Source organism: Tarenaya hassleriana, unplaced genomic scaffold (genome assembly GCF_000463585.1).
Source record: "Tarenaya hassleriana unplaced genomic scaffold, ASM46358v1 Cleome2, whole genome shotgun sequence".
Lineage (NCBI taxonomy): Eukaryota > Viridiplantae > Streptophyta > Magnoliopsida > Brassicales > Cleomaceae > Tarenaya > Tarenaya hassleriana.
The window spans coordinates 606,666-629,689 of NW_010965372.1; the positions used below are offsets into that span (position 1 = coordinate 606,666).

The 23,024-nt window shown below is 36.4% G+C and overlaps 7 protein-coding genes across 9 annotated transcripts; 5 read left to right on the plus strand and 2 right to left on the minus strand.

The window, feature by feature from the left end:
- Nucleotides 1-314: 314 nt before the first annotated feature.
- On the plus strand, nucleotides 315-2,908 carry LOC104811420 (DNA-directed RNA polymerase I subunit RPA12). 3 transcript variants are annotated; one of them, XM_010538109.2, is made up of 6 exons: nucleotides 315-600; nucleotides 1,590-1,715; nucleotides 1,864-1,904; nucleotides 2,295-2,366; nucleotides 2,472-2,528; nucleotides 2,627-2,908. In XM_010538109.2, the coding sequence occupies exons 2-6, from the start codon at nucleotides 1,598-1,600 to the stop codon at nucleotides 2,699-2,701; spliced, it is 363 nt and encodes a 120-aa protein (XP_010536411.1). In that variant the 5' UTR covers nucleotides 315-600; nucleotides 1,590-1,597; the 3' UTR covers nucleotides 2,702-2,908. The 3 variants fall into 3 exon arrangements, with proteins under 3 accessions (XP_010536411.1, XP_010536409.1, XP_010536410.1); XM_010538107.1 differs by lacking the exon at nucleotides 315-600 and adding an exon at nucleotides 607-1,428 and having other exon boundaries at nucleotides 1,563-1,715; XM_010538108.1 differs by lacking the exon at nucleotides 315-600 and adding an exon at nucleotides 607-1,428.
- Nucleotides 2,909-3,028: 120 nt separating this feature from the next.
- On the minus strand, nucleotides 3,029-4,236 carry LOC104811421 (WAS/WASL-interacting protein family member 3). The gene has a single exon (XM_010538110.2). The coding sequence runs from the start codon at nucleotides 3,875-3,877 to the stop codon at nucleotides 3,272-3,274; it is 606 nt and encodes a 201-aa protein (XP_010536412.1). The 5' UTR covers nucleotides 3,878-4,236; the 3' UTR covers nucleotides 3,029-3,271.
- Nucleotides 4,237-8,435: 4,199 nt separating this feature from the next.
- Nucleotides 8,436-10,365, plus strand: LOC104811422 (protein N-lysine methyltransferase METTL21A). The gene is made up of 5 exons (XM_010538111.2): nucleotides 8,436-8,745; nucleotides 9,310-9,452; nucleotides 9,551-9,735; nucleotides 9,825-9,938; nucleotides 10,025-10,365. The coding sequence occupies exons 1-5, from the start codon at nucleotides 8,464-8,466 to the stop codon at nucleotides 10,159-10,161; spliced, it is 861 nt and encodes a 286-aa protein (XP_010536413.1). The 5' UTR covers nucleotides 8,436-8,463; the 3' UTR covers nucleotides 10,162-10,365.
- Nucleotides 10,366-11,399: 1,034 nt separating this feature from the next.
- On the plus strand, nucleotides 11,400-12,282 carry LOC104813238 (21 kDa seed protein-like). Its single transcript, XM_010540805.2, has one exon. It carries the CDS (start codon nucleotides 11,466-11,468, stop codon nucleotides 12,117-12,119), a length of 654 nt encoding a protein of 217 aa, XP_010539107.1. The 5' UTR covers nucleotides 11,400-11,465; the 3' UTR covers nucleotides 12,120-12,282.
- A 1,119-nt stretch (nucleotides 12,283-13,401) lies between these two features.
- LOC104811423 (miraculin-like) lies at nucleotides 13,402-14,260 on the plus strand. The gene has a single exon (XM_010538112.1). It carries the CDS (start codon nucleotides 13,468-13,470, stop codon nucleotides 14,104-14,106), a length of 639 nt encoding a protein of 212 aa, XP_010536414.1. The 5' UTR covers nucleotides 13,402-13,467; the 3' UTR covers nucleotides 14,107-14,260.
- An 808-nt stretch (nucleotides 14,261-15,068) lies between these two features.
- Nucleotides 15,069-15,512, minus strand: LOC104813239. Its single transcript, XM_010540806.1, has one exon. It carries the CDS (start codon nucleotides 15,510-15,512, stop codon nucleotides 15,069-15,071), a length of 444 nt encoding a protein of 147 aa, XP_010539108.1.
- Nucleotides 15,513-19,089: 3,577 nt separating this feature from the next.
- LOC104811425 (synaptotagmin-2-like) lies at nucleotides 19,090-22,713 on the plus strand. Its single transcript, XM_010538113.2, has 12 exons — nucleotides 19,090-19,200; nucleotides 19,580-19,678; nucleotides 19,774-19,824; nucleotides 19,909-20,032; nucleotides 20,379-20,497; nucleotides 20,568-20,669; nucleotides 20,771-20,845; nucleotides 20,950-21,026; nucleotides 21,132-21,378; nucleotides 21,630-21,980; nucleotides 22,110-22,241; nucleotides 22,391-22,713. The coding sequence occupies exons 1-12, from the start codon at nucleotides 19,090-19,092 to the stop codon at nucleotides 22,520-22,522; spliced, it is 1,620 nt and encodes a 539-aa protein (XP_010536415.1). The 3' UTR covers nucleotides 22,523-22,713.
- Nucleotides 22,714-23,024: the final 311 nt, after the last annotated feature.

A 23,024-nucleotide genomic window follows, 5' to 3' on the forward strand; every position in this document is an offset into this window, starting at 1 on the left:
GGTGGATTGCGACCCATGCAGATATCATTACCCTTTCCTCTCCTGCATTCAACGCACGTGATGATGTCGATCCATGACCATTTGTTATTTCTGTGATATTTATTATTATTATCCATAAACAATTGTCAAATGGGTTGGGCTAATTGGGTATCCAATAAAAATCATGTTTGGGTTATATATTTGGGTTACATTTATCTAATGGGTTTAATAGTTTTAACCCAATAAATTGATGGGCTTAATGGGTCAGCCCACTTAACCCAAAACCCAAAACACAAATCACAATTTTAGTTTTTCAAATTCTCATCTGCAAACACAAACTTACGAAACCCTAAATCTCCCCTGAATCTGCAAACCAAAGCTCTAAAAAGAAACAGAAATCTCCTGTAAACCCTAAATCAATTTGCTTTTCACTCAAATTTACTCTCTCTCTCCCAGCCTTGTTCCCTTACAACGCTATTATTGGTTAGTGCCTTTCTAGAATCGACGACAGAATATTTTCACCTCTCGTCGCCGGTCTTCTCTCTCTCTGCACCTCTCGTCGGTCGCCTCTGTCTCTCTCTGGTCTGCCTCGCCTCGGTTCTTCGCCGCCTCTCTGTGACTGTTAGTTCCATTCTTCTTCTTCTTCTCCCTTTTCTGTGATTTCTTTTTCTCCTTCTGTCGATCTCGTGCTCGTCGTTGTCGGATCTCTGTGAATTTTGCTGTGAGTTCCTGTCGACAATCGGATACCGATTGTTAATGCCTGAGAATGGGCATGGGTTTGTTAGAATCGATTGTTGATCTGTGAGAAATTAACAATGGGTTTGTGAGAAATTGAGAATCTGTGAGTGCTGTATTTGGTTACCAGATGGTGATAATCAACATTTTTGTTCTGTCTAAATCGATCGTTAACACATGATTATCACCACAATATAAATAATCTGATTTATATTTTAATTTTTGGAACGATAATTAATTCTTACGTTCATTGCATTTTAGGGAGATAATTTTTCTAAAAGTTTATTCTGCAATATGCCCAATGCATGGTTTCCACCTGACAGGCATAGTAATGGTACTATTTTTTCGAAATATGTTTTCGTAACTAAATTACCAATCACCTGCATTGCTAAAAAAATAAATATTTTTTTTCATTGGGCCTGTTACTGAGCCCATTTTAAATGGGCTCACGTTGGGCCTATTTAGTTTCAATCCCCGGTTTAGTTCACGGTTCGGTTTCCTTAACCGGAAATATATTTGAGTTACTCTAAAACCCTATTTTTCGGTTCGAAAAAAAAAAAACTAAAACCCTATTTTTTTCCTTCTCCTCCGGCCTTGCCTCCGAGCTCTATCCGTCGGAATCTAAACGACTCGCCGGAACCTTATCCTCCACCGCTTCCACCGGAATCTTATCTTCCGAAGAAGACCCTGGTTGACCATCGTTTGCGTTCATTGGTGAGCTGAACAAATAATAAGCTCGTGCTTGTATCTGCTGTTACTTGTTATCTTCCATGGAATGAATCAATTGATTGATCTTCCGAGTTCGTGTATCTATTAGTTTTGGTTCTCTAAGGATTTGAAATCTGTAGATACGTTTGGTTTGTCTTTGGGCGAAGTTTCTCTGATGGCGAAATCTCTGGAAAGCGGTTTCTTATTCTGCAACTTGTGCGGGACGATGCTGATTTTGAAATCGCCCAAATACGCGGAGTGTCCTCTTTGCTTGTGCAAGCGAGATGCAAGAGGTAGAAAAGTTATATTTACGCGCATTTGAGATTCAAATTCATATATAGATTGTTTGGTGTTTATACGTATTTGGCGATGCCAAGTTTGTTTGCTGCTTGATCGATTATAAGCTTTTCATTGTTGATACAAGCTTTTCATTGTTTTCAGAGATCATCGGCAAAGAAATATCTTACACAGTTAGTGCTGAGGTAACTTTTCTTTGACCATCTGTTCTGTGAATTGTTTGCAAATGCCTATAGATGCGCATAAACATCTGTATACAAAACGAACTCATACCTATTTTCAACCCCACTTGGTACTATCTTAGGACTAGAATTGTGATGAATAGCCGAGATCTTTTCTGTGGTTTCCGAGTATCATTCTCGTGCCAGTAATGGACATTGTTCTGTCATTATTTTTGTTCTAGATCTTAGATCAAAACCCTGATAGTTATATTTATAAAACCTTTTCGCTGAGGTTAGTCGGTTCCTTTGTGCGGTTGTAAGAATAAGATGAGTGAATGGGGCAAATGGTAGTGAGTGACGGATCAAAGTTTGCTAGAAGAACCTTATAGGAACTCAAATGATTTCCATGTGCAGGATATCAGGAGAGAACTGGGCATATCACTGTTTGATGAAGGACACGCACAAGCCGAGAGTGAACTGCCAAAGGTTGAAACTTGGAAGGAAACAGAACAATGATATCCGTCCTAAACTATGATGTATCGTGTTCTCGTTTGATTAATCTCCGGATATGGGTTGTTCTCTGTTTTGCAGATCAAGAAGATGTGCGAAAAATGTGGGCACCCGGAACTCGTGTACACAACCAGACAGGTGCCCTCGGCTTTTCCTTTGTCCTCAAACCCGTGTTTGAATTGTTGTTTTGCTTTCGAGGTTTTACAACAGTCTTCCTCTAAATTTGTGGAATGCAGACAAGATCGGCGGACGAAGGGCAGACCACGTACTATACTTGCCCAAACTGTGGCCACAGATTCACTGAGGGTTGAGAAAGATACTCTCTTGCTTCTAACAATGGTGTTACACTTGCACTTTGACCAGAATATCAAGTTTAAGTCACATGGAGTAATCAAAATCTATATGATGTGATTTAACTGCATTTCCCATGTATTTTTAACTGATTTTGTCATGTTTTTAATCAGGTTGTTGTTATACCATGAAACATCATTTATAATTATGTCATCAATTTCTTATTATTTGCATTTTGATGTATATATCCGTGGGATTTTTACATGAAGGTAATACAAATATCGGTTATATAGATGTTCTTGTGGAGCAAACCAAACAGCGAATACTTCGAATTTATACAGAAAGTATGTTTAATTAGCAATTTAATAAAAAGGTAATTCCAGAAAGAAAAAAATAAAAATGAAAGATAATTGGATTAGGCTTATTCCTTGTCGGAACCAGCCTTCACACGCTTGAGGGAGTTCTATCACTTTAAAACTAGATAGACTCAAGCCCATATTTATCAAAGCCCATCAGAACAAACATATGGGCTTTTAATGGGCTTTTTATTTTACATCAACCAAACCCACGATCCATTGCTCGTGATCACCTCACCGGAGCCGTAGAAGGCGCCGGAGATTATCGCCGGCTCCGCCGTCATCTCCGGCGGAAGCTTCGGCGTTGCAACTCAGATTCGGCTTGATCGTAAACCTCGGCATCGGCAAACTACTCGGCGGCGGAGACAATAACATCAAAGCTGGACCGGGGTAACCGTCAACCGGATACGATCCGACCGGTACGGAACCGGTTCGGGTGAGTGTCGGGGCCGGTTTAGCTTCGGGTGCTCTCTGCGACTGTGGTTGACACTTGTCCGAAGCTTTGCCGGAGAATCTCGCCGGAGAGGAAGAGATGCTGTTGACACGTGGCAGAGGGATAGAGGATTTAGCACGTGGCAGAGGGAGAGAGCTGTTGACACGTGGCAGCGGGAGAAGTGGAGGCTGCGAGTGCGAGAAGCTGTTGTTGTTGGAGCAGAAGGGAAGGTACAGAGGAGAAGCTGACGCCGGCAGAACATTCAGCGGCGGAGAAGTCGCCGGTAAGTTTGCCGGATAATAACTTCCGGTGGGTTTTCTCGAGAGAGGACCACGAGAGCCCTTTCTTTTAGGGTTCTTGAACGGTTTCGTCTTCTCCGACCGTACCGGTTCAAAGATCGTTTCCATGGCTTTAAAACAATGCGATAAAAAAGCTTGAAGATTTACAAAGCTTTTAACAGAAAAAGACGATGATTTTCTTATTTTTTTCTCCAAAGTTTATGGAAGAGATCGAGATTATGAAATTTCTAAAACATTTTATAATTTTGTAATAATCAACAAAACGTTTCAAGAAGATCAGTATAAAAGATTGAAACTTTCCTCGAAAAAAAAAATCCGAGGAGACAATCTAAGGAAACATAACTAGAGAACCCTTTTCTTTGATCTCAAAATTAGGGTTTCTGTAAAGAACCCGACCTGGAACGGACAATCTCTCTACAGCTTCTTGCTATCCTTTTTATAAGCGAATCCACCTATGAGCTTTGCTTCGTACTTTGAGAAAACATTTTTTTTTAAATTTCTAATAAATATTTTCTTTTTTTATTATATATATTTGTATCAAAATGTCGACGTTATAGACTCGAACGTTTACCGACAGGTCGCAAACAGTGGGCGACTTCTCAGTTCTCAAAGCCCGAGTCCCGGGGGAATTCACTTGAGGGCGGTCACCGCCGATTTAATGTCAGCCGTTGGATCGAGAAAAATAAGATAATGCCGTTGGAAGAACCTCAGCCGTTGATCTCGGGATCCGCTACGTAGATCCCGACCATACACCTCACTGTCAGCGTGGATCCCACTTTCCTTGGCATGGTTCTCGCGCCCTCGACGACGAATGGGTGGGACCCAATCGCTTGTTTTCTGGGTATTCGCCACGTGGCGCAAGATCAGCCAGTCGTCATCTCCGCTGTGATATTTTCTTCACGAGAAAGGATTGGTCGGTCTACGTGCAACGTCTGCATGTGCCTACTATAATAACCATAGGAAATTAAATAAACCGAATATATTTTTGTATGTTGGGAGTTAATTAAGGCTAATAATATGTTTTATTATTTCGAAATAGTTTAATGTACTAATATTATATGGAAATATATATTAAAATTAGCTGCAAAATGATTCGTCCGGATTTTTACCATAAACAGCTCCAATTATTGGACATAAATAACTAAAATAAGACATGAATATAGGCATATAAGGACATCGTCATTCTCGATGTTGCTGTATAGCCAATAGGCATTACCAAATCTTGTAGGCGAAAAAATAAGGTTGTCGACTAGAACGTCGATATGTGATGTGTGTATAACTTTTTAAATCTTTTTTTTTTAAATCTAAAAAAGAGATAAGGCCGGTAAAAAAAGATTAGGTTAACCAAAAAAAAGAATATACATATAATATTGAATTCTGTTTTATGAATACTTCTTATAAAAAAATGACGAATTTTGTTGTTTAGATGTAAAAATAATGCATAGCTGCATGATTTAAAACGGAGGTTATTGTGCATTTTCATATATAAATCCATTGGGATTTATGGACTCAAATAAATATGAGTTGACGTTTAGATTCACATCCATATGGTTTTCTAGATATTAATATGGTTCGATTAGGGTTTTTTATGTGGCATTTTATGCGTCCGTAATTCTATGTGCCATTTTATGTACATCATTTCTCTATAACACGTAGGTATCTATAATATACAATTCCAATGTTTAATTAGTGGAAGTTCTTATACAAAATACAGGATTGAGATTTGTGCCTAAAGGTGAAGGGATTATCATATAAATGATTTTTTTATTTGTTAATATTTTTGTTAGAAGATATTCTATATTTTTTATTTATTGAGATAGCCTCTCTCTATATATCTATATGGAAAACCAATTCTGAATTTCTTAAATATATTCCATCAACAAAAGGAAACTCACAACATAAATTAAAACACAAATAGTGGAAGACTAGTTTGTAGATCCAAAACTATTCACCGATTATATGCTTCTTCTTTGTGATTATATAACTATGATAAGTGTATGGAACTTCTTATGTGGAAATACTCCCGAGTAGGAGTAGCAATTGCATATTGCAATCAAAATGTACCACGGGTGATGATGATGATGATGATGATGATGATGATAATGATAAGTGTATATGGAACTTCTTTGTGATTATTTATTCCCATGGATTAAACTTTATTCGTCAACCGTGCGACAATGAGGATGGTTCGTGATGATGATGATGATGTTCAAGTTTAATTCTTCGGCATTAGTGACAAGTTGATGAGGTCTCTCTCACCGAAAGAGGGTTCCAATCTCTTTGCTTATTGAATTTAAAATGTAGCCTTTCGGAATAATATATGTCAATATATGCATACACAATGTATACACACATATATATAGATGTATATAGACCCATCAAACGGCCTATAGAGAAATAATATATATATATATATAGACATTTTGGTAATGTGTATTTTTTTTTGTGAGTTAGGTGAGGTTGTCTTGTTTTTTCAATTTTCTTCGTTTTCATTATGTGACGTGTGAAATGTAATTAATATATGATGCTCATGTTTTGTTTAATTTTTGTCAAAATAGACATTTAGTGTTATAAATTAATAAAACTTCAATATTAAAAATGCATTGAAAATTAATTCACAATTTATTTGTCATTGATTTCTTCTGTTGATACTTTAATCAAAATCGTTTCGGACCGAATTGATTAAAAGATAAATGTATCCAAAATAAAAATAATATAAAAATAATCAAAAACTAAAGAAAATAATAATTTCATTCGAAATTAAATTTTTTTATCAATTAAAATCGGATCCCAACAAAAACAAGTTTAACCAATATAATATAAAAACTGAATCCGAATTAAATTATCAAATACCTAATTAATCTCTACCTTCATTTATTATCTTAGTTTAGACTAAAGATTGAACCGTTATAAAATACAAAACACTGAAAATTATCCTTTTGTCTTATTATATACAGATAAATCTCAAACGTCCAATGATAAAATGTATTCTAGAATACTCGAATTTTAAAGGTCTAAATAATATGTTTTAAAATATTTAAAATTAAAAATAAATTAATTGATTTTATTGTAGCCATGATGATATGGAACTTTGACATGGTTTACACAAAACCAATTTATACTTGTTATTTGACGATCAATCTAGGTTTTTACATTTGTTTCTAATATCAATATTTCCCATCGATATTTAAATACGAAATGTAAATGTTTTTTCGGTTAACTTAGAAAATATTTCATAGAAATTAAATGAATAAAACAACTACAGACGGCAAGAGATCTGTTTTTAGGAGCAATTCACTCTCATGGGTTCCGGGTCGTATTGATTTTTCCAAAAAGTAGAATATATATATATATATATATATATATATATATATATTGACCCGATTATTCATTTTTATATAAATTTGTATTAATTACTATCAATTTAATTAGAAGACAATTTATGAATAAACACATATATATAAAATAACTCTTATCTTATTTTATTCATTTGTTTCTTCTGCTTAAGCATATTCAAATAATTTTTTCAAATATATCAAAATATGTTTTTGCCTTCATGAAAATATAATTATTTTCCCGTCAGATATTCGTATCCCTTGCGATTTTAGGGTTGCTAGGGCTTACGTGGGCATTCGCTTTACTATATCGGGATTTGGATTTGCCATGGTGCGATTACGTTGCTCATTGGAATTATTATGACTTTGCGCACCGACCATATCTAAAAGCCACGTACTTTGTCTGCTCCAATACTTGGATTTCATTATTAAACATTCTTATCGTCTCGATTCCTTTTCCTTTTTTCTTTTTCACTTTTACAATAATGCTTAATTGCTTATGCTTCCCTTTGTATATCATTAAAGTTTAATATAAAATTGTCACTCTACAAAACAAATTATCTGAACCGAAGGATTTATTTGATACATCTTATAAAGTTTATATGAGATATTTTTCAATACTTGAATTAAATCTTTTTGAAATATATGATCGATCCCGTAACCGAGGACTGCTTAGTTTCATCCTTCTCTGATGGTTGGTTGGAACGGAACGCTCGGCTATTCCGCAACTTGTGCCAAACTTAAATTGCATGGTTTGGAACTTCATCCACTCTCCTTGGCTCCTCTCCGAAGCTAGATCCTGTTCTACTTGCCGACGAGTACTTCATCACTCTCTCACGTCATTAACTGCTGTCATGGACGGATCTATGTTATGAGCTATAGGGCATATGTCCCCACTCTTTTTATTAAAAAAATAAAATTCATTATGAATTTGATAAATTTCTAATAAAAATTGTTAAATACCCCATAAAAAATTTAAATTTATTTATTAAATTATAGTAATTTTTATATTGCCTCTGTCGATAAATTTTTCTAGGTGTGTCAATGGCTACTACTAAATATGTTTAGTCTGGTTCTTGTGTTTGTAATTGTGTCGATTTAGGGGCATACGGGTATTGTTCCGTCGAGGGTATTCGGTTTTAGACCGTATATATGGAGACTTTTTTTTTTTAGAGTTTATAAAGTTTGCCTATTTTTTTTTTAAAAAAAATGGGATGGCTATAAATAGAAATAGTGGTGATGGTATTTGGGCCGTGAAAGAAAATGGGTTATTGGGTTGAAACTAAAGGTGGGCCTAGATATGGCCATAACATGTTCTATAGTGGTTTCACTGCGACGGGGGGTGCCAGAGCTGGGGAAATGGGTGAGGAGGAAGAGACAATGGTGAAGACACGGCTCATGGGTGGTTACGGAGGAGAGGTAGTGGTCGTTGGTGGGTTTCCGGCGGCGGAATCGGAATCTGGGTCGGATTCTGAATCGGAATCGGACTTGGACTCTGCAGCGTCGGAGATTCTGCTTCTGTGGTCTCTGCAGGCACCGACTTCGTTTGCCCCAAATGCCTTCGTTTCTCAGTCTTCTCTTCAGCTCCGTATCGACGCTTGTGGGCATCCTCTCTCTATCCTCCAGTCACCTTCTTCGCTGGTAAGACGTATGCTGCCTCTCTGTTCACTCTTGATTCGTGGGTCTCTCGTGTTTTTTGTGGATGTTATCGTTTTTCTGTTGGTTTTGGCTGAAGAAGGTGATGATTGAGACATAAATTGGTCTGCTTTGGGATTAATGAGGTTCAATTTCCGTAAGTAATGAGCATTTTCTTGCAGATTTTAGTTTCATTGGTCGAGCCATATCTCCCTTCCATGTTTTGGTGGAGATGTAATCGGAGGCTCATAGAACAGAGCATGTGTGTTTCAACACTCTGTTAGTATAGTTGGAGGAACTGGTAGGACATTCATGTATCTTCAATACGTGTTTTTAATGGTCAAGAAGGTGAAAAGATAGGGGGAGATGTAGAAAGATAGAGGAATGGTGAGGGAGGGAGGGAGGAAGAAGGATAGATGGAGAGAAAGACGAGGAAAAAGGATGGGGAACGAGCCGGGAATTTGAAGAAGAGATAGTTCTTTCCGTTTATTCGTTTCGTGATTAGCTTATTTGATTGCCGAAAGAAACGCATAGCTTACTTCTTCTCGTGCCGTCCATCCATGTGAAAAGGGCACACCTGGAGTGACCGGGTCAGTGATGTGGGACAGTGGAGTGGTGCTGGGGAAGTTTCTGGAGCATGCCGTCGAGTCCGAGAACCTTTCTCTCCAAGGCAAGAAAGTCGTCGAGTTGGGCTCCGGCTGCGGTTTAGTCGGGTGAGCAAAAACCCACAAGCTTAAAATCTCTATGTTCCTTTAACTTTAAAAGCTAGTGTTCGTCTGTAACATCACCGTTCTCGCTTTGTTCTTTGCAGTTGCATAGCGGCATTGTTGGGAGGTAACGTTTTCCTCACCGATCTACCCGACAGACTGCGGTTGCTGAAGAAGAATGCCGAAACCAATTTGCAAGGAGGAAACTTGCGGGGATCTGCCGTGATCAAGGAGCTTGTTTGGGGAGATGATCCGGATCCCGATTTGATCGAACCTCTCCCAGATTACGGTATATATATATATATATGTATATGATTGTGTATCGGCTTCCTTTTCCTCATAATGCGAACACGAGTTCATATATATATGCACTTCCAGTATTAGGCTCAGATGTTATCTACAGTGAGGAAGCCGTCGAGCATTTGTTAGAGACTCTTCTGGGACTTTGCGGCCGCCAAACGACTATCTTTCTGGCAGGAGAACTCCGAAACGGTGAGAGATTTCTCCATTGCTTTCTCTTACGCCACGACGGTGAATTCGCTCGGGAAATGGTTTTTCACTTTGGTTCCTACCTGCAGATGCGGTTCTCGAGCATTTCCTGGCGTCTGCGTTGAAGGATTTCGCGGTTGGACGGGTGGATCAGACGCAATGGCACCCGGATTATCGCAGTCGACGGGTAGTGATTTATGTTCTAGTGAAGAAATTGGAGAGATGAGTTATTCATCTCTCACTGAATCATGATTCTTGATAGGGGTGGGGCCAGTGGGTGAACGGTTTGGTTATTTGAAGACCGAACCAAACCCGATCGATTTATATATAAACCAAATCGATTAAAATTAAATAAATGTGTGGTTAGAATTTTTTGAAATCCGAATTACAAATCTGTCCAACCATGTATCACCAATTAATTTGCAATATATGTTATATTTATTCTGAATTTAGCATAATGATATTATTTTATAATTATCGTATGTAATTAAAGTGTGATTTTAAAAAAATTTCTTAAATATTGTTTCAAAAATTTGTTTTATCTGTTGTTATAACCGTACCGAATTTTTATTTGATCGTAAATTTGATTACAATTTTAGTTAGATATAACTGGATTGAACCGTAACAGAACGAAATTGAATCCATTCAAATTAAATAACTCTTTGGTAATGAATTTTTAAAATCCAAAATAATTGAATCTGAATTAACATTAACCGAATATATTGGATCGAACCATTGGGCCACCCCTAATTCTTGAACCTTTTATGTTCAATGCACCTCATTGATTCTTGCAAGAGGAGATTCTGTAATGAATGAATGAATGCCATTGGGTTGGAACCTGCGGTCAAAGTCAAAGATGTAACAATGTGAATTATATACGTAGGCGGCTGCATGAAATATCCATAAATAAAAATATAGACATCGTAGTTGGATTTACTTCAATCATTAAAGGATTGATTATCAAGCCAATAAAATCTTATATCCCTATTGTTTATGTTCATAGTTTTTCCTGTTCAGAATATAGTATGACAATAATATTTTTAGGGATATTGTTCAGTATAGGAAAAAGAAAATACTTACGATAATTTATTTTTATATCAATTAATAAATATTGCATGCAAAGATACGACAGTAGATTAATAGCGTAAATATATTTTTAGTTGAGATTGAAATAAAAAATTAATAAAAATTATAGAGTTTCTGGATTATATTTATAAAAAAATGAACATTTATTTAGATTTGTAAATAGTTAAGAATTTAATAAGATTTAAGGATTTTTTGGTGTTTTCCCTATCACCACTTACTTCATCAATCGCCTAATTCATTGTATGAATCCATATTTGACATTGTATATTCCACCAAACAAACTTGAAATTTTATATTTGACAAGCGTTTCAGCCGCCTACGTGTGTGTATATATATATTCCATATTACACCGTATATAAATACGTACGTTGGTACGTATCCCTCTTCGCTCCAATAACGTTCAACTTCACATCATACAACTGCATAACGATACACACAATCACTATGAATCCCAAGCTTTACTTCGCGTTTGCCGTAGCCGCGTTTCTCACGGCAAACGCAAACGTAGCCGCTGCAGTTCTCGACACGGACGGCGAAATTCTCCTCCCCGGCATCAGTTACCACATCCTTCCGGCGAAACGTGGCTGCAGCCGTGGCGGTGGCGTCACCGTCATGTTTAACCATACCGAGTTCTGTTCCGTTAAAGGAAACGTTATTCAGGCAAACTCCGTAACCGAGGAAGCAGCTCGTGTAAGATTCTCAAACTGGGCTCCTAAAGTAGCGTTCGTGCCAGAATCAACGGATCTCATCATCGAGATCGATCTTGGAATCACGGTTTGCCAGAAAACGCCGTTCTGGGGGATCGGCGAATTCGACGGAGAAAGAAACAAGTGGTTCGTCTCGACGGGTGCCGGTTCAGATGGGTTTGGACCGGGATCTGTGAACAGTCTCTTCAAGATCGAGAAATCGGAAAATCTTGGTGATGCTTACAAGATTGTTTTCTGTCCCTCGAACTGTGAATCTTGTCGTCCGATCTGCGGCGATGTCGGGATATTCGAGGATGAAAACGGCGTTCTGCGTCTGGCATTGAGCGATTGGCCCTTTGAGGTTGTGTTCAAGAAGGCTAAGAAGAGGAACATCTCTACTGAAACAATGTAACATGCCGATGTTTGTCTAATAAAAGGATTGTGTTGACTGTTTGTATGTTAGTATTGGGGTTATTTTACATATGGAATAAAACCCTTTGATGGAAATTATGTTATTTTTACTTGTTTCAAAAAGATTGTGAAACTAATTGAGAAATAATGTTTTGTGTACAATATTTTTATTTTTATTTTCGCAAATCTACTTATTAGTAATTAAAATAGAGTTGATTTATATTTTATTATTTAAAAGATACATAAATTTGAAAACATGATGTATTGATGAATAAAGTTAGTAGGTAGAAAGATTTAAATTCGAACGAACTTTGTCTAAAAAATGATTGGTTTTGATTTAGAAAAAACCACATTGTAGTAAATCTGAATATAATATAGAAATAATTGAAAACTAAAAAAAAAGAAAATATTTATTAGGACAAAACAAAATTCCGGTGGCAGAAAAAATCTCTAATGTCTCGGATTTGATCGATGGTTAGGACATCATTCGAAGTGTTATCAACCGTTGCCTATGTCATCGACCTGGACATGGTCGATGTCTATGATCAATCCTTGGAAAGTAGAACCTCGATATGGTAGAGAAGTTCTCAACTCTCAGGTGAAGTGAAAGCATATGCTTTTTTTTTTTAAAAGGAAAAAGAAAAAAAAGAAAGCATATGCTTTGGCTCCATTAATTTGTTATTCGTATATTCAATTTATTTAATTTCTTGTCTTCTTGTCATTATCCCAATCTTAGTCAAAGTTCTTATCGCCTTCCCAAGTTTTTTAATGCCCATAAGCTTTACAAAATAAGCAGTAAAAAGATGTAGTGCGTATATAAATATATATTATCGAATAGTTTCGTTGTTATCGGTCAATATTGAATACATGGAAATACTCTTTTTATATCGAATTATTAAATTATTCATACTACTGTTTTTATATTGCAATATAATATTTTAATTTCGTGGGTTTCATTTTGATCAAAGTTATAACCGGAATTTCTACATAAATATGAATTAAATAAACTTCGTTCGACCTAAAAAGAACGGAATGAAAAAAGATATGAACAAAAGAAAGGAATGGAACTGAAACTTTTATAAAAAAAGAAAAGAAAAGATATGAACAGCTACGTGTGCATGTCAATCGTTTTGTACGAAAGCGTCGCAGCCGCCTCGCGGGCGGCTATATACACGACACTTGTGTATTATATATACATATATGTATATCCATGCATATATATACATATACGTGAAAGCACATATATATACTGTATATAAATACATACGCATCATCCCATCTATTCTTGTCGAAAACATTCAAGATCTACAATACTCAACCACCGAAAAACCCAAAAAAAAAAACACAACATGATGAACCCTAAGCTTTACTTCGCGTTTGCCTTAGCCGTCGCGTTTCTAATCGCACACGCGACTGGTACCGCGGTCCGCGACGTTGACGGCGATCTCCTAAGACCCGGCGTCGGCTACTACGTCCTCCCTGTACTCCGTGGCCACGGTGGCGGCCTGACGCTCGCCGGTCGCGGCAGCGAGCTCTGTCCACTCGACATAGTACAAGAAAATTCCGAAGTCGACGATGGCATTCCCGTAAAATTTTCGGGCTGGACATCTAGGGTTGGTTTCGTACCAGAGTCCGAGGATCTCAACATCAAGACCGACGTCGCAGCCACGATTTGCATTCAGTCCACGTATTGGTGGATCGACGAGTTCGACAAACAGAGGAAACAGTGGTTCGTAACAACGGGCAATGCTCTGAGGAGGTCGGGAAAGGAATCGCTGAGGAGTTTCTTCAAGATCGTGAAATCGAGAAATGATTATAAGTTTGTGTTTTGTCCCCGAGATTGCGAGTTCTGCAGGCCGATTTGCGGCGATGTCGGGATATTCGTGGATGAAAACGGCATTCGGCGTTTGGCGTTGAGCGACCAACCGTTCGTGGTTATGTTCAAGAAGGCTACTAAAGAGACAGAGAGTGTTTCGAAGACGGTGTGAAGAGGAGGACAAAGAAACACCCAATAATAAAAAAAAAAATCAAATTATATGATTTACGTTTATTACATGTTAGTAGTACAAGTCTACGCATAGAATAAATAAAATCCTTGGTGTTCATTTCCAGCAAATTTGGAAGTAACAACTTTCACCAAAACCGGGTATACTAAACCAATATCCAAACTAATCTCGAAAATAGAACCAATCATATAATTTGTAATATACGTCTCTTTTTAAAATTGAAGTTCGAATTCAGTTCATAACATATTTTTTACATCATCATTCCACCGGTTAAACTATCTAAGTTTGGATTATATTATCTTTGATTTACTTTGTTTTATATCAAATTGATGTCGTTTTGTGCTAACTGATTGGTTCTAATAAAAATATTTATCGTCTTTATCACTCAAATTGATATCGTTTTGGGAGGATAATTGATCGGGTTTTACGAGTAAGATCATCCGTCCGTCATTTTTGTAATTTCATGGCCAGATTATAGAGTACACATAAAAATATGATCAAAATACCCTAGGTCATTTATTAATATTATTAATATATCTTTAATTTTTTAATCCCAAAATCAAAACATGCCTTATGTTTCGTCTTCTAATATTATTTGCACCAAACATTGATGAAGACTTTGGTTGAGAATCAAGAATAGATAATTGGATTCGGACATCTAAGAGTATCTTAGCATTTTCTAGATGTCCAAATCTTATCGATACAAAATCAAATTCCAAAATATTCGGATTTAAAATCAGATAATACCAAAAATTTGGATATTCCAAAATTCATACGGATCAACCCACGAATAGTCAAAAAGGGTGTCCCGAATCAACACAACACAATACAAACATCATTATAGTATAACTCGTTATTATATAGATAGAGAAAATATATATCAAACACACACATATATATATATATATAATGTATATGACATCATAGTTTAATTAGATATTGGATCATGCAGACGGTGCATGGGGCCCAACGTCCCTATAACACCGGTCCCAAACAATATAACTCTTGGGAATAGCCCTAGAAGCATATTGTTTGTACTCATACAGTGAGAACCAAAACCTAGCCATTGCAATGTGGCAGTCTTTGCCTTTCTCCAACATTTCACGACAACAAGCATCCGAGGATCTTTTATTCTGTAATATCTCTTCGTAAATGACACGACCGCATTCCCATGTCATCATGCATGTTTCGAGGAAATGCTTCATGTCTCGGTCCGAATACCCTTTGAACAGATTCCGATTGTAATCGTCCGCTTCGGGAGATTCGGCCAACGGAATTTCGATGTTTGGATCGACGATCGGTTTCCCATCGTCTTCGTAGGCGTGAGTTGGATAAGCAGCCATGGTGGTCAAGAACAATGTCACCAAGAACATCAGTGTCTTCCCCATAATGTTCTTTTTTTTTGGTTGCTGTACAATTTTACATGGTGAACAACGTATATATATAAGCGTGAGTTGGATCAGAAGATGTTTTCATTAATTATGATTTTCGTTTTTTTTTGTTTCTTCATTAATTCATTTGTCCTTTATTTTCGAATATATAAAAACCTCCACGGATGATTTTACGTTAGGACACTGATTAATATGGTATTGAAAACAATTCAGTTTACTTATAATTATCTTCTTCTTCTCCTTCTTTATCTTTAGTATATATTCACAGTTTACAATTTACACACACACACACATATATATATATATTAAATTTTTTGTTTGATATAATTTTTCTTGTGTTTTTGATAAAATACCAAATAAATATTATATCACTTCTACGTAATAAAAAAAATACCACATCAGCAAAAAAAATGACACGTAGGTATTTTAAAAAAAATAAAAAACACATATATAGGCATACATATAATACTTGTATATTTCCGCTGGTTTTGGTTTCCTTCGTTGCACAAACTTGGAAACTGAAATTTTTCAGTGAGATGTTTATTATTTGGTTTGAATCTAACAATTAAGGAACATACCTTAATTACGTTTATGGAAAGGTTTTGAGTAGGCATCAATGTTATAACCAAAACTAGTTTAGCTATCTATTAGATTGAATAAAATATATAGTTTTATATGTCACAAAATTAAATTTGATTTATCTACTCAAGCAACGAGTCTCCAAAAGAACACTATCCAATTCATGCACGTGTATAAAATGTTGAAGATTATAAAGCCTCGAATGTTAGAAAACATGTAATGATCACTTAATGAACATCCTATGGCTTAAGCCATGAAGACGTAAAATACGGTGGCTGCCACAATCTCTCATTTCATAATCTGCAACATTGTGGATTTGATTAGATGTGATTTGCATCATATTAACGTTAGAATAAATTTGGGATCAATAATCTTCTTCTTTCCTTTAATGTATATACCCGTTTAGGATTTATTTATTTCTTTGTATTTTTTTTATTTGTTTCTTCTATATATATGTAACATGATTAAATGGGATTTGGAATATGCACGAATAAGAGATTAACACTCCATTCTTCATATTTTTCTCATCTTATTTTTCGTTCATTATCAACTTTTTTGAATTCTTTTATCCATATTACATAATTATATTTCAAACTTGTAGAAATCTTCATAAAATTACAAAAATAACCAACTAAAAAAAAAGATATATTTATCAATCAAGCTATAAGAGAATTGTTCAATCAAAATGTGGTTATATAATAGATATTATCATGCTCATTTGATTTTGAATATCCAAAATAGAAATATCCAACCTCTAATTGTTATTAGAGTAGATTTTTGTTTCTATAAGGTCTAGGGTTTTCTTAGCAGTCATATAACGAAATGTCTTAGGGAACTTGGTAACGTCCTGCCTGTACACCGTGGCCATGGTGGTGGCCTGACGCTCGCCGGCCATGGCAGCGAGCCACGATTTGCATTCAGTCCACGTAATTGGTGGATCGGCGAGTTCGACAAGGAGAGGAAACAATGGTTTGTAACAATGGGCAATGACAAGGAGAGGAAACAATGGTTTGTAACAATGGGCAATGATCCGAGGGGTCGGGATAGGAATCGCTGAGGAGTCTCTTTAAGATTGTGAAATCGTGAAATGATTATGGGGGTGAGTGGTTATGCCGCTGCTACTCGCAAATGGCACGGTTGTGATTTCCGACGGTTGAAGGCGATTAAAAAATTGACTGGTTGAACCGCAATCACCCCAGCCACAGCCAAACTTGTGTTTTCTAATCGCAACTTCTAATTTGCGTTTTGCTAGCGGTTTCCGGTGTTTTGACAAAAAAAAACTAAAATATCCTTATTAAAAATTATATAAAACACTAATATATATATATTGGTGATGATTTTGTTTAGTGTTATGATTTGATATTATTTTCTATTATTATATTTTAATATAAAAAAATATAATAGTATACTTTTTAGATTTAATAATGATTATTTTTAATAATTTTTATAATAATTTTATTACTTAAAAATAATTTAAATTGATAATATTTATATTTTAAATTTATTGTTTGATTATTATAAATTTAATAAATAATTTTTTCAAATGATCCTAAAAATTTAATTAAAACTATTATAAAAAATTATTTTAAAATAATAATTTTTTTGATAATTTAAATATCAAAACGCAATTGCAACCGCAACGAACCATTCATTCTAACCGCACCCATCCGCAATCGCTGTCAATAATAACTTATCAACCAGTCAGTACTAATTGTTCATAATCGCTATCAAACGCTCTGAAAATGCCGCATCTCGCAACCGCAACCACTGCGGTACAACCCGTCGAAAGTCTTGTAGCTTGCGAATTCTGCAGGCCGATTTGCGGCGATGTCGGGATATTTGTGGATGAAAACGGCGTTTGGCGTTTGGCGTTTGGCGTTGAGAGAGATCAACCGTTCATCTTTCATGTTAAAAACTTAAAGACCATTCCTTTACTTACAATAATTTCCTTTATAAAAACCCAACAATATAACCTACCGTGTTGTATAATTTTCATATAATGCGAGATTCTATCGAATATTAATTTCCATTAATATTTTACTCAATTTCAAAGTGTCGGCATTTGTTTGCCAAGAACTGTTCCAAGGGATAATAAAGCAGGTCTTTTTATGTTTTTATTTTGGTCTCTTTTTGTCTTGTCCGTCTTTTGTCGTGTCCAAATGTTTTCTCGTTAATTTTTTTCCAAAAAGAGAAAAATATCATTCACAAATTATCATCGAATTATATTTAGAAGTTGAATTAAATATTAGGAAATTTCCACATGCGGTAAGAAAGCAATATGTCTAGTAATATGAAACCAAATAACCCAATTGACTTGAATACATGATAATAATTATCTCAAAAACCATAGATTTAAACCGTATTTTAGAAGGAGAAAAACGAAATCACGATTCAATTCGGCTTAATTTAGTCGGTTTCGTTCGGTTAGAGTAAACCGAACCGAAATGTCCATATATTATTGATACATGGTTATTAAATGTTGTGGAAAGATATTTGGGTGTATATATACATATGGGGTGTGTGTATATGTTTGCCGACGAGTAGATGAAAGAGAGTGAAGGGGCAATGATATTTGGACCTACACGCATAAAAAGAAATCATAATCTGTGAATAGTAGCGTGGACGTTACAGACAGGGACCGTGCATAACGCCCCCTTGAACATTTCTTCAAACAGTAATGCAAATCGCTTTCAAGTCGAAGAAACCCAATGGTGTGATGATCTGAAACGTAAAAGCATGGCCACATGAAATTATTTATTCCTTATCATCTTCCTCTTCATTACTCCGTTTCTCCATTTTCTCTTCAGATTTTTACCCCTCTCTCTCTCTCTCTGTCTCGTCGTTTTCTCGCATTAACAACGATGGTCGGTAGATGTGGATGAACTGCTCTGAATTTCGGGTGTTCTTTTAAAGTTTTGAGGCGATTTTATCGTCTGGGTTTGGACCAAGTTTTGTTCTTGAGCTTTTGAAGAGGAAGAAATCGGAGATCTGAGAGATGGGTATAATCAGTACAGTGATGGGTGCGTTTGGTTTCGGGTTTGGAACAACGATAGGGGTTGTGATCGGCTACTTCATGTTCATCTATTCCCAATCCACTGATGTCCAGGCATGTCTTTCCTCCCATAGTCTCTCAATTTCTCGTTTGTTCTTTGTTTATTAATCTCAGAATGTCTTCGCCGTTCATGCGTTTTGATTACCAGATTAAAAAAAAAAATTTGATTTGATCATTCCTTCCGTGCAAATAACAGAAGATCACTCAGATGTTGTTCTCAAACTTCTGTGAATTGATGAGTTTAGGGTTCTTTTGTTATCATTTGCTGACAAGAACATTGCGGAAGTAAGATCATAGGCTTTCCGAAAGTGGAACTTTTGTGTGTTGGATAGGTTTTAATGTTCTTCCTGGCCATATGCAGCGAGGTTATTTCTTCTTCTGATGATTCTGGGTTCTTGTGATTACTTAATGCTGTGTTTGTTGATACCTTCAGGACCCTGAAATTCGACCTTTGGCTGAGTTGGAGCCAGAAAGCTTGGCAAGAATGTTCCCTGAAATACCTTTGTGGGTGAAAAATCCGGATTTCGATCGAGTATGTTTACACTTGCATCTCTTCTTTTTTGTTTTCCTGAAAGAAAAAAAAATCAGTGTTCTTGCTGTTTATAATGAGTGTCTTTCTGTTTGAAGATTGACTGGCTTAACAAGTTCATTGAGAATATGTGGCCTTATCTGAACAAGGTGATGTCTTCTCTTTCACTTGTTGTCTGAAATTATCCTTTTTGTCTCAGAAATAAAGGTTAATTTGCTCTTTGAAACCTTCAGGCCATTTGTAAGACGGCGACCACAGTGGCAAAGCCTATCATTGTAGAGCAAACTCCAAAGTACAAAATAGAATCTGTTGAGTTTGAAAAGCTCACTTTGGGTTCACTTCCACCAACTTTCCAAGGTTGCCCTTTCTCCTCTTTGCTTGAAATAGAATCTTGTACTCTCCTCTATCCTCCTCCTCAGCTCGAGGTTGCTTGTCTGTATGGTCTCTGATAATCCCTTGATTGTACTTGTTAGTCGGTAAACCTAATGCATCAATGTTATTGTTTGAATGGAGCTGCTGATACTGATTGTTGTTGCATATTTCACTGGATACTGGATAGTTACATTGTGTGAGCAGGTATCATCATCAAAATGTGATTATGGTGTCATTTTTCTTTTATTTTCTTTAAAGATTATGCTGTATCTAGAGATGAAATTCTTATTCTTGGAAGTTTGCCTTTATCTTTGGTTCGTTCTCGTTGCAGGAATCAAATTTTACACCACTGATGACAAAGAACTGATCTTGGAGTTGTCGATTAAGTGGGCAGCTAACCCCAATGTCCTTGTTGCAGCTAAAGCATTTGGGCTAAGAGCAACTGTTCAGGTAGTTCATTTTTTGTATTTTTTCAGTAAGTTTTCGTATGGCGTTATCATTTCTTACAAGAGTTTTTCAGGTGGTGGATTTGCAAGTTTTTGCCACTCCAAGGATCACCCTGAAGCCATTGGTCCCGTCTTTCCCCTGTTTCGCCAATATAGCCGTGTCCCTCATGTCAAAGGTATTCAAAGGGGGTTTAGCCTTTTAAAAAAAACTAACTATAAAGAGTAATGTTCAAGATTTCATCTTCTGTTTTCTGTTCGCCTCAAAACTGTTCTGCAGCCACATGTTGATTTCGGACTGAAGTTACTGGGAGTAGATGTCATGGCCATTCCTGGCTTATATCGTTTTGTCCAGGTGAGTTTTAGATGTCGGGCCTCTTCTCATTATCAAGGTTTTACCGTTCTTCGGGTTGAAAATTGCTAAATTATCAACTCTTGGAAAAATATCTGTCACTGCAGGAACTAATAAAAGACCAGGTTGCAAAAATGTACCTCTGGCCAAAGAGCCTGAATGTGCAGATAATGGATCCTTCTAAGTATGCATTTCATGTTTTCATATTTTTTCACGCCATATATTTTAGGTCCCACTTGAAGGCTGTTTGCCCGCATGACTTGCTAAATCCGAATTTCGTGACCTGCAGAGCCATGTTGAAACCTGTCGGAATACTTGATGTTAAGGTTGTCAGGGCAATTAAACTTAAGAGGAAGGATTTCCTCGGCGGATCAGACCCTTACGTGAAATTAACGCTCACCGGGGACAAGCTTCCCGGAAAGAAAACGGTTGTTAAACACAGTAATCTGAATCCAGAATGGAACGAGGAGTTCAATATGGTTGTCAAAGATCCAGAGACCCAAGAATTGGAACTGACTGTGTATGACTGGGAACAGGTATAGCTTATTGTTAAACCCGGAAATCTCTCATATGTAGCTTTAAACTAGTTTAGATCCATAGTATCATATCCTATCAAACTATCATCGAAGGTATATCCTATCAAACCCCGGAAATTTCCTTATTTGGAGAATATGGACACTGTTAACTCAAAGCTGCACACTCTTCCTTTGTTGTTTCACTTGTTACTGAGGCTTACATCAGTAATCTTGGGAGATCAATGGCTTGTCTTGTTGATGTGCAAATGCAGGTCGGTAAACCCGATAAGATAGGAATGAATGTGATTCCGCTAAAAGACCTTGCACCCGAGGAGCCAAAAGTTATGACACTTGAACTCTTAAAATCCATGGACCCGAATGAGCCCCAGGCCGAGAAATCACGTGGACAGCTCGTTGTTGAGGTTGAGTACAAACCCTTCAAAGAGGACGCAATCCCGGACAACTTAGATGATCCAAATGCAGTAGAGAAGGCACCTGAGGGAACACCATCTGGTGGTGGCTTGCTTGTAGTTATAGTACATGAAGCTGAGGATGTAGAAGGGAAGTATCACACAAATCCTTTCGTCCGTTTGCTGTTCAGAGGAGAGGAGAAAAAAACTAAGGTATGTTCAATGGAAAATGCAATTTTTTTTCATATGCAAACTTCGAAAGATTGCTCCTTTTCCTTCCAAAGACATCAAAGATCTCATCTTTCCCATGTGTAAAGATCGTATTCTACGTTCTTGATGCAGCGTGTAAAGAAAAACAGAGACCCGAGATGGGATGAAGACTTCCAGTTCACGTTAGACGAGCCTCCAACAAACGATAAACTTCACGTGGAAGTCGTCAGCACCTCTTCTCGCATGGGGTTGATCCATCCAAAGGTAAACTCCTGAAACCGACATTTTTCTTCCTCAGAAACCCTAACTCGACTTAAACTGATCATACTTTTCGGATATTTTTTCGTTTCAAGGTCTACGAAAACATGAATGTGTAGCGTCTGTGAATGAACATGTTCTTGTTTCTTGAACAGGAAACTCTTGGGTATGTGGTGATAAACCTTGCTGACGTTGTGAGCAACCGAAGGATCAACGAGAAGTACCATCTGATAGACTCCAAGAACGGTCGGATTCAGATCGAGCTTCAATGGAGAACCTCTTCTTGATGAAGAGGTTTCTGTTTCTCTCTTTCATCTTCCTCTCAGTTCATAAAACACTACTTTTGTTTTTGGTAATAATGTTATTCAAAATGTAGAGGACCGATTCTGTTCTTGATTTTTTTTTATTTCCATATTTGACCTTTGTTTCCACTACATTAAAGTCTTTAGATTTAATTCTTTATAATATCGATGATGGATATATGGAAATTTTAATAATACGGGATTCAGTTTTCATTTATTGCTCATATTTCTTGAATTACCGTTCACGTTTCTGAGCGAAATAAATATTTACGTTTAAGTTCGTCATTAAGACTGGCATTTAAATACGTAAATTTCATATGATGATTTGTCGAAGATGATATTTAAATATTTTGTCATAATGGTTTTATCTAAAAGTAAATAATGAATTGTAATTGATGTTAATTTAAAAATCATTTTAATCGATTTTTGTTAATTCAATCGTTTTTTTGTTAATATTGAATATCCATTTTAATCACAAGATTAATGG

What these genes read in the sequence shown, in the direction of transcription:
- LOC104811420 (XM_010538109.2), top strand. Translation starts at nt 1,598, where the DNA reads ATGGCGAAATCTCTGGAAAGCGGTTTCTTATTCTGCAACTTGTGCGGG. An exon ending in CTTACACAGTTAGTGCTGAG is followed by an intron (nt 1,905 to 2,294) that starts GTAACTTTTCTT and finishes TTCCATGTGCAG; the next exon opens with GATATCAGGAGAGAACTGGG. An exon ending in CCGAGAGTGAACTGCCAAAG is followed by an intron (nt 2,367 to 2,471) that starts GTTGAAACTTGG and finishes TCTGTTTTGCAG; the next exon opens with ATCAAGAAGATGTGCGAAAA.
- LOC104811423 (XM_010538112.1), top strand. Translation starts at nt 13,468, where the DNA reads ATGATGAACCCTAAGCTTTACTTCGCGTTTGCCTTAGCCGTCGCGTTT.
- LOC104811422 (XM_010538111.2), top strand. Translation starts at nt 8,464, where the DNA reads ATGGGTGAGGAGGAAGAGACAATGGTGAAGACACGGCTCATGGGTGGT. An exon ending in CGAACCTCTCCCAGATTACG is followed by an intron (nt 9,736 to 9,824) that starts GTATATATATAT and finishes ATGCACTTCCAG; the next exon opens with TATTAGGCTCAGATGTTATC. An exon ending in GGCAGGAGAACTCCGAAACG is followed by an intron (nt 9,939 to 10,024) that starts GTGAGAGATTTC and finishes TCCTACCTGCAG; the next exon opens with ATGCGGTTCTCGAGCATTTC.
- LOC104813239 (XM_010540806.1), bottom strand. Translation starts at nt 15,512, where the DNA reads ATGGGGAAGACACTGATGTTCTTGGTGACATTGTTCTTGACCACCATG.
- LOC104811425 (XM_010538113.2), top strand. Translation starts at nt 19,090, where the DNA reads ATGGGTATAATCAGTACAGTGATGGGTGCGTTTGGTTTCGGGTTTGGA. An exon ending in GGCTAAGAGCAACTGTTCAG is followed by an intron (nt 20,498 to 20,567) that starts GTAGTTCATTTT and finishes AGAGTTTTTCAG; the next exon opens with GTGGTGGATTTGCAAGTTTT. An exon ending in CTGTGTATGACTGGGAACAG is followed by an intron (nt 21,379 to 21,629) that starts GTATAGCTTATT and finishes GTGCAAATGCAG; the next exon opens with GTCGGTAAACCCGATAAGAT.
- LOC104811421 (XM_010538110.2), bottom strand. Translation starts at nt 3,877, where the DNA reads ATGGAAACGATCTTTGAACCGGTACGGTCGGAGAAGACGAAACCGTTC.
- LOC104813238 (XM_010540805.2), top strand. Translation starts at nt 11,466, where the DNA reads ATGAATCCCAAGCTTTACTTCGCGTTTGCCGTAGCCGCGTTTCTCACG.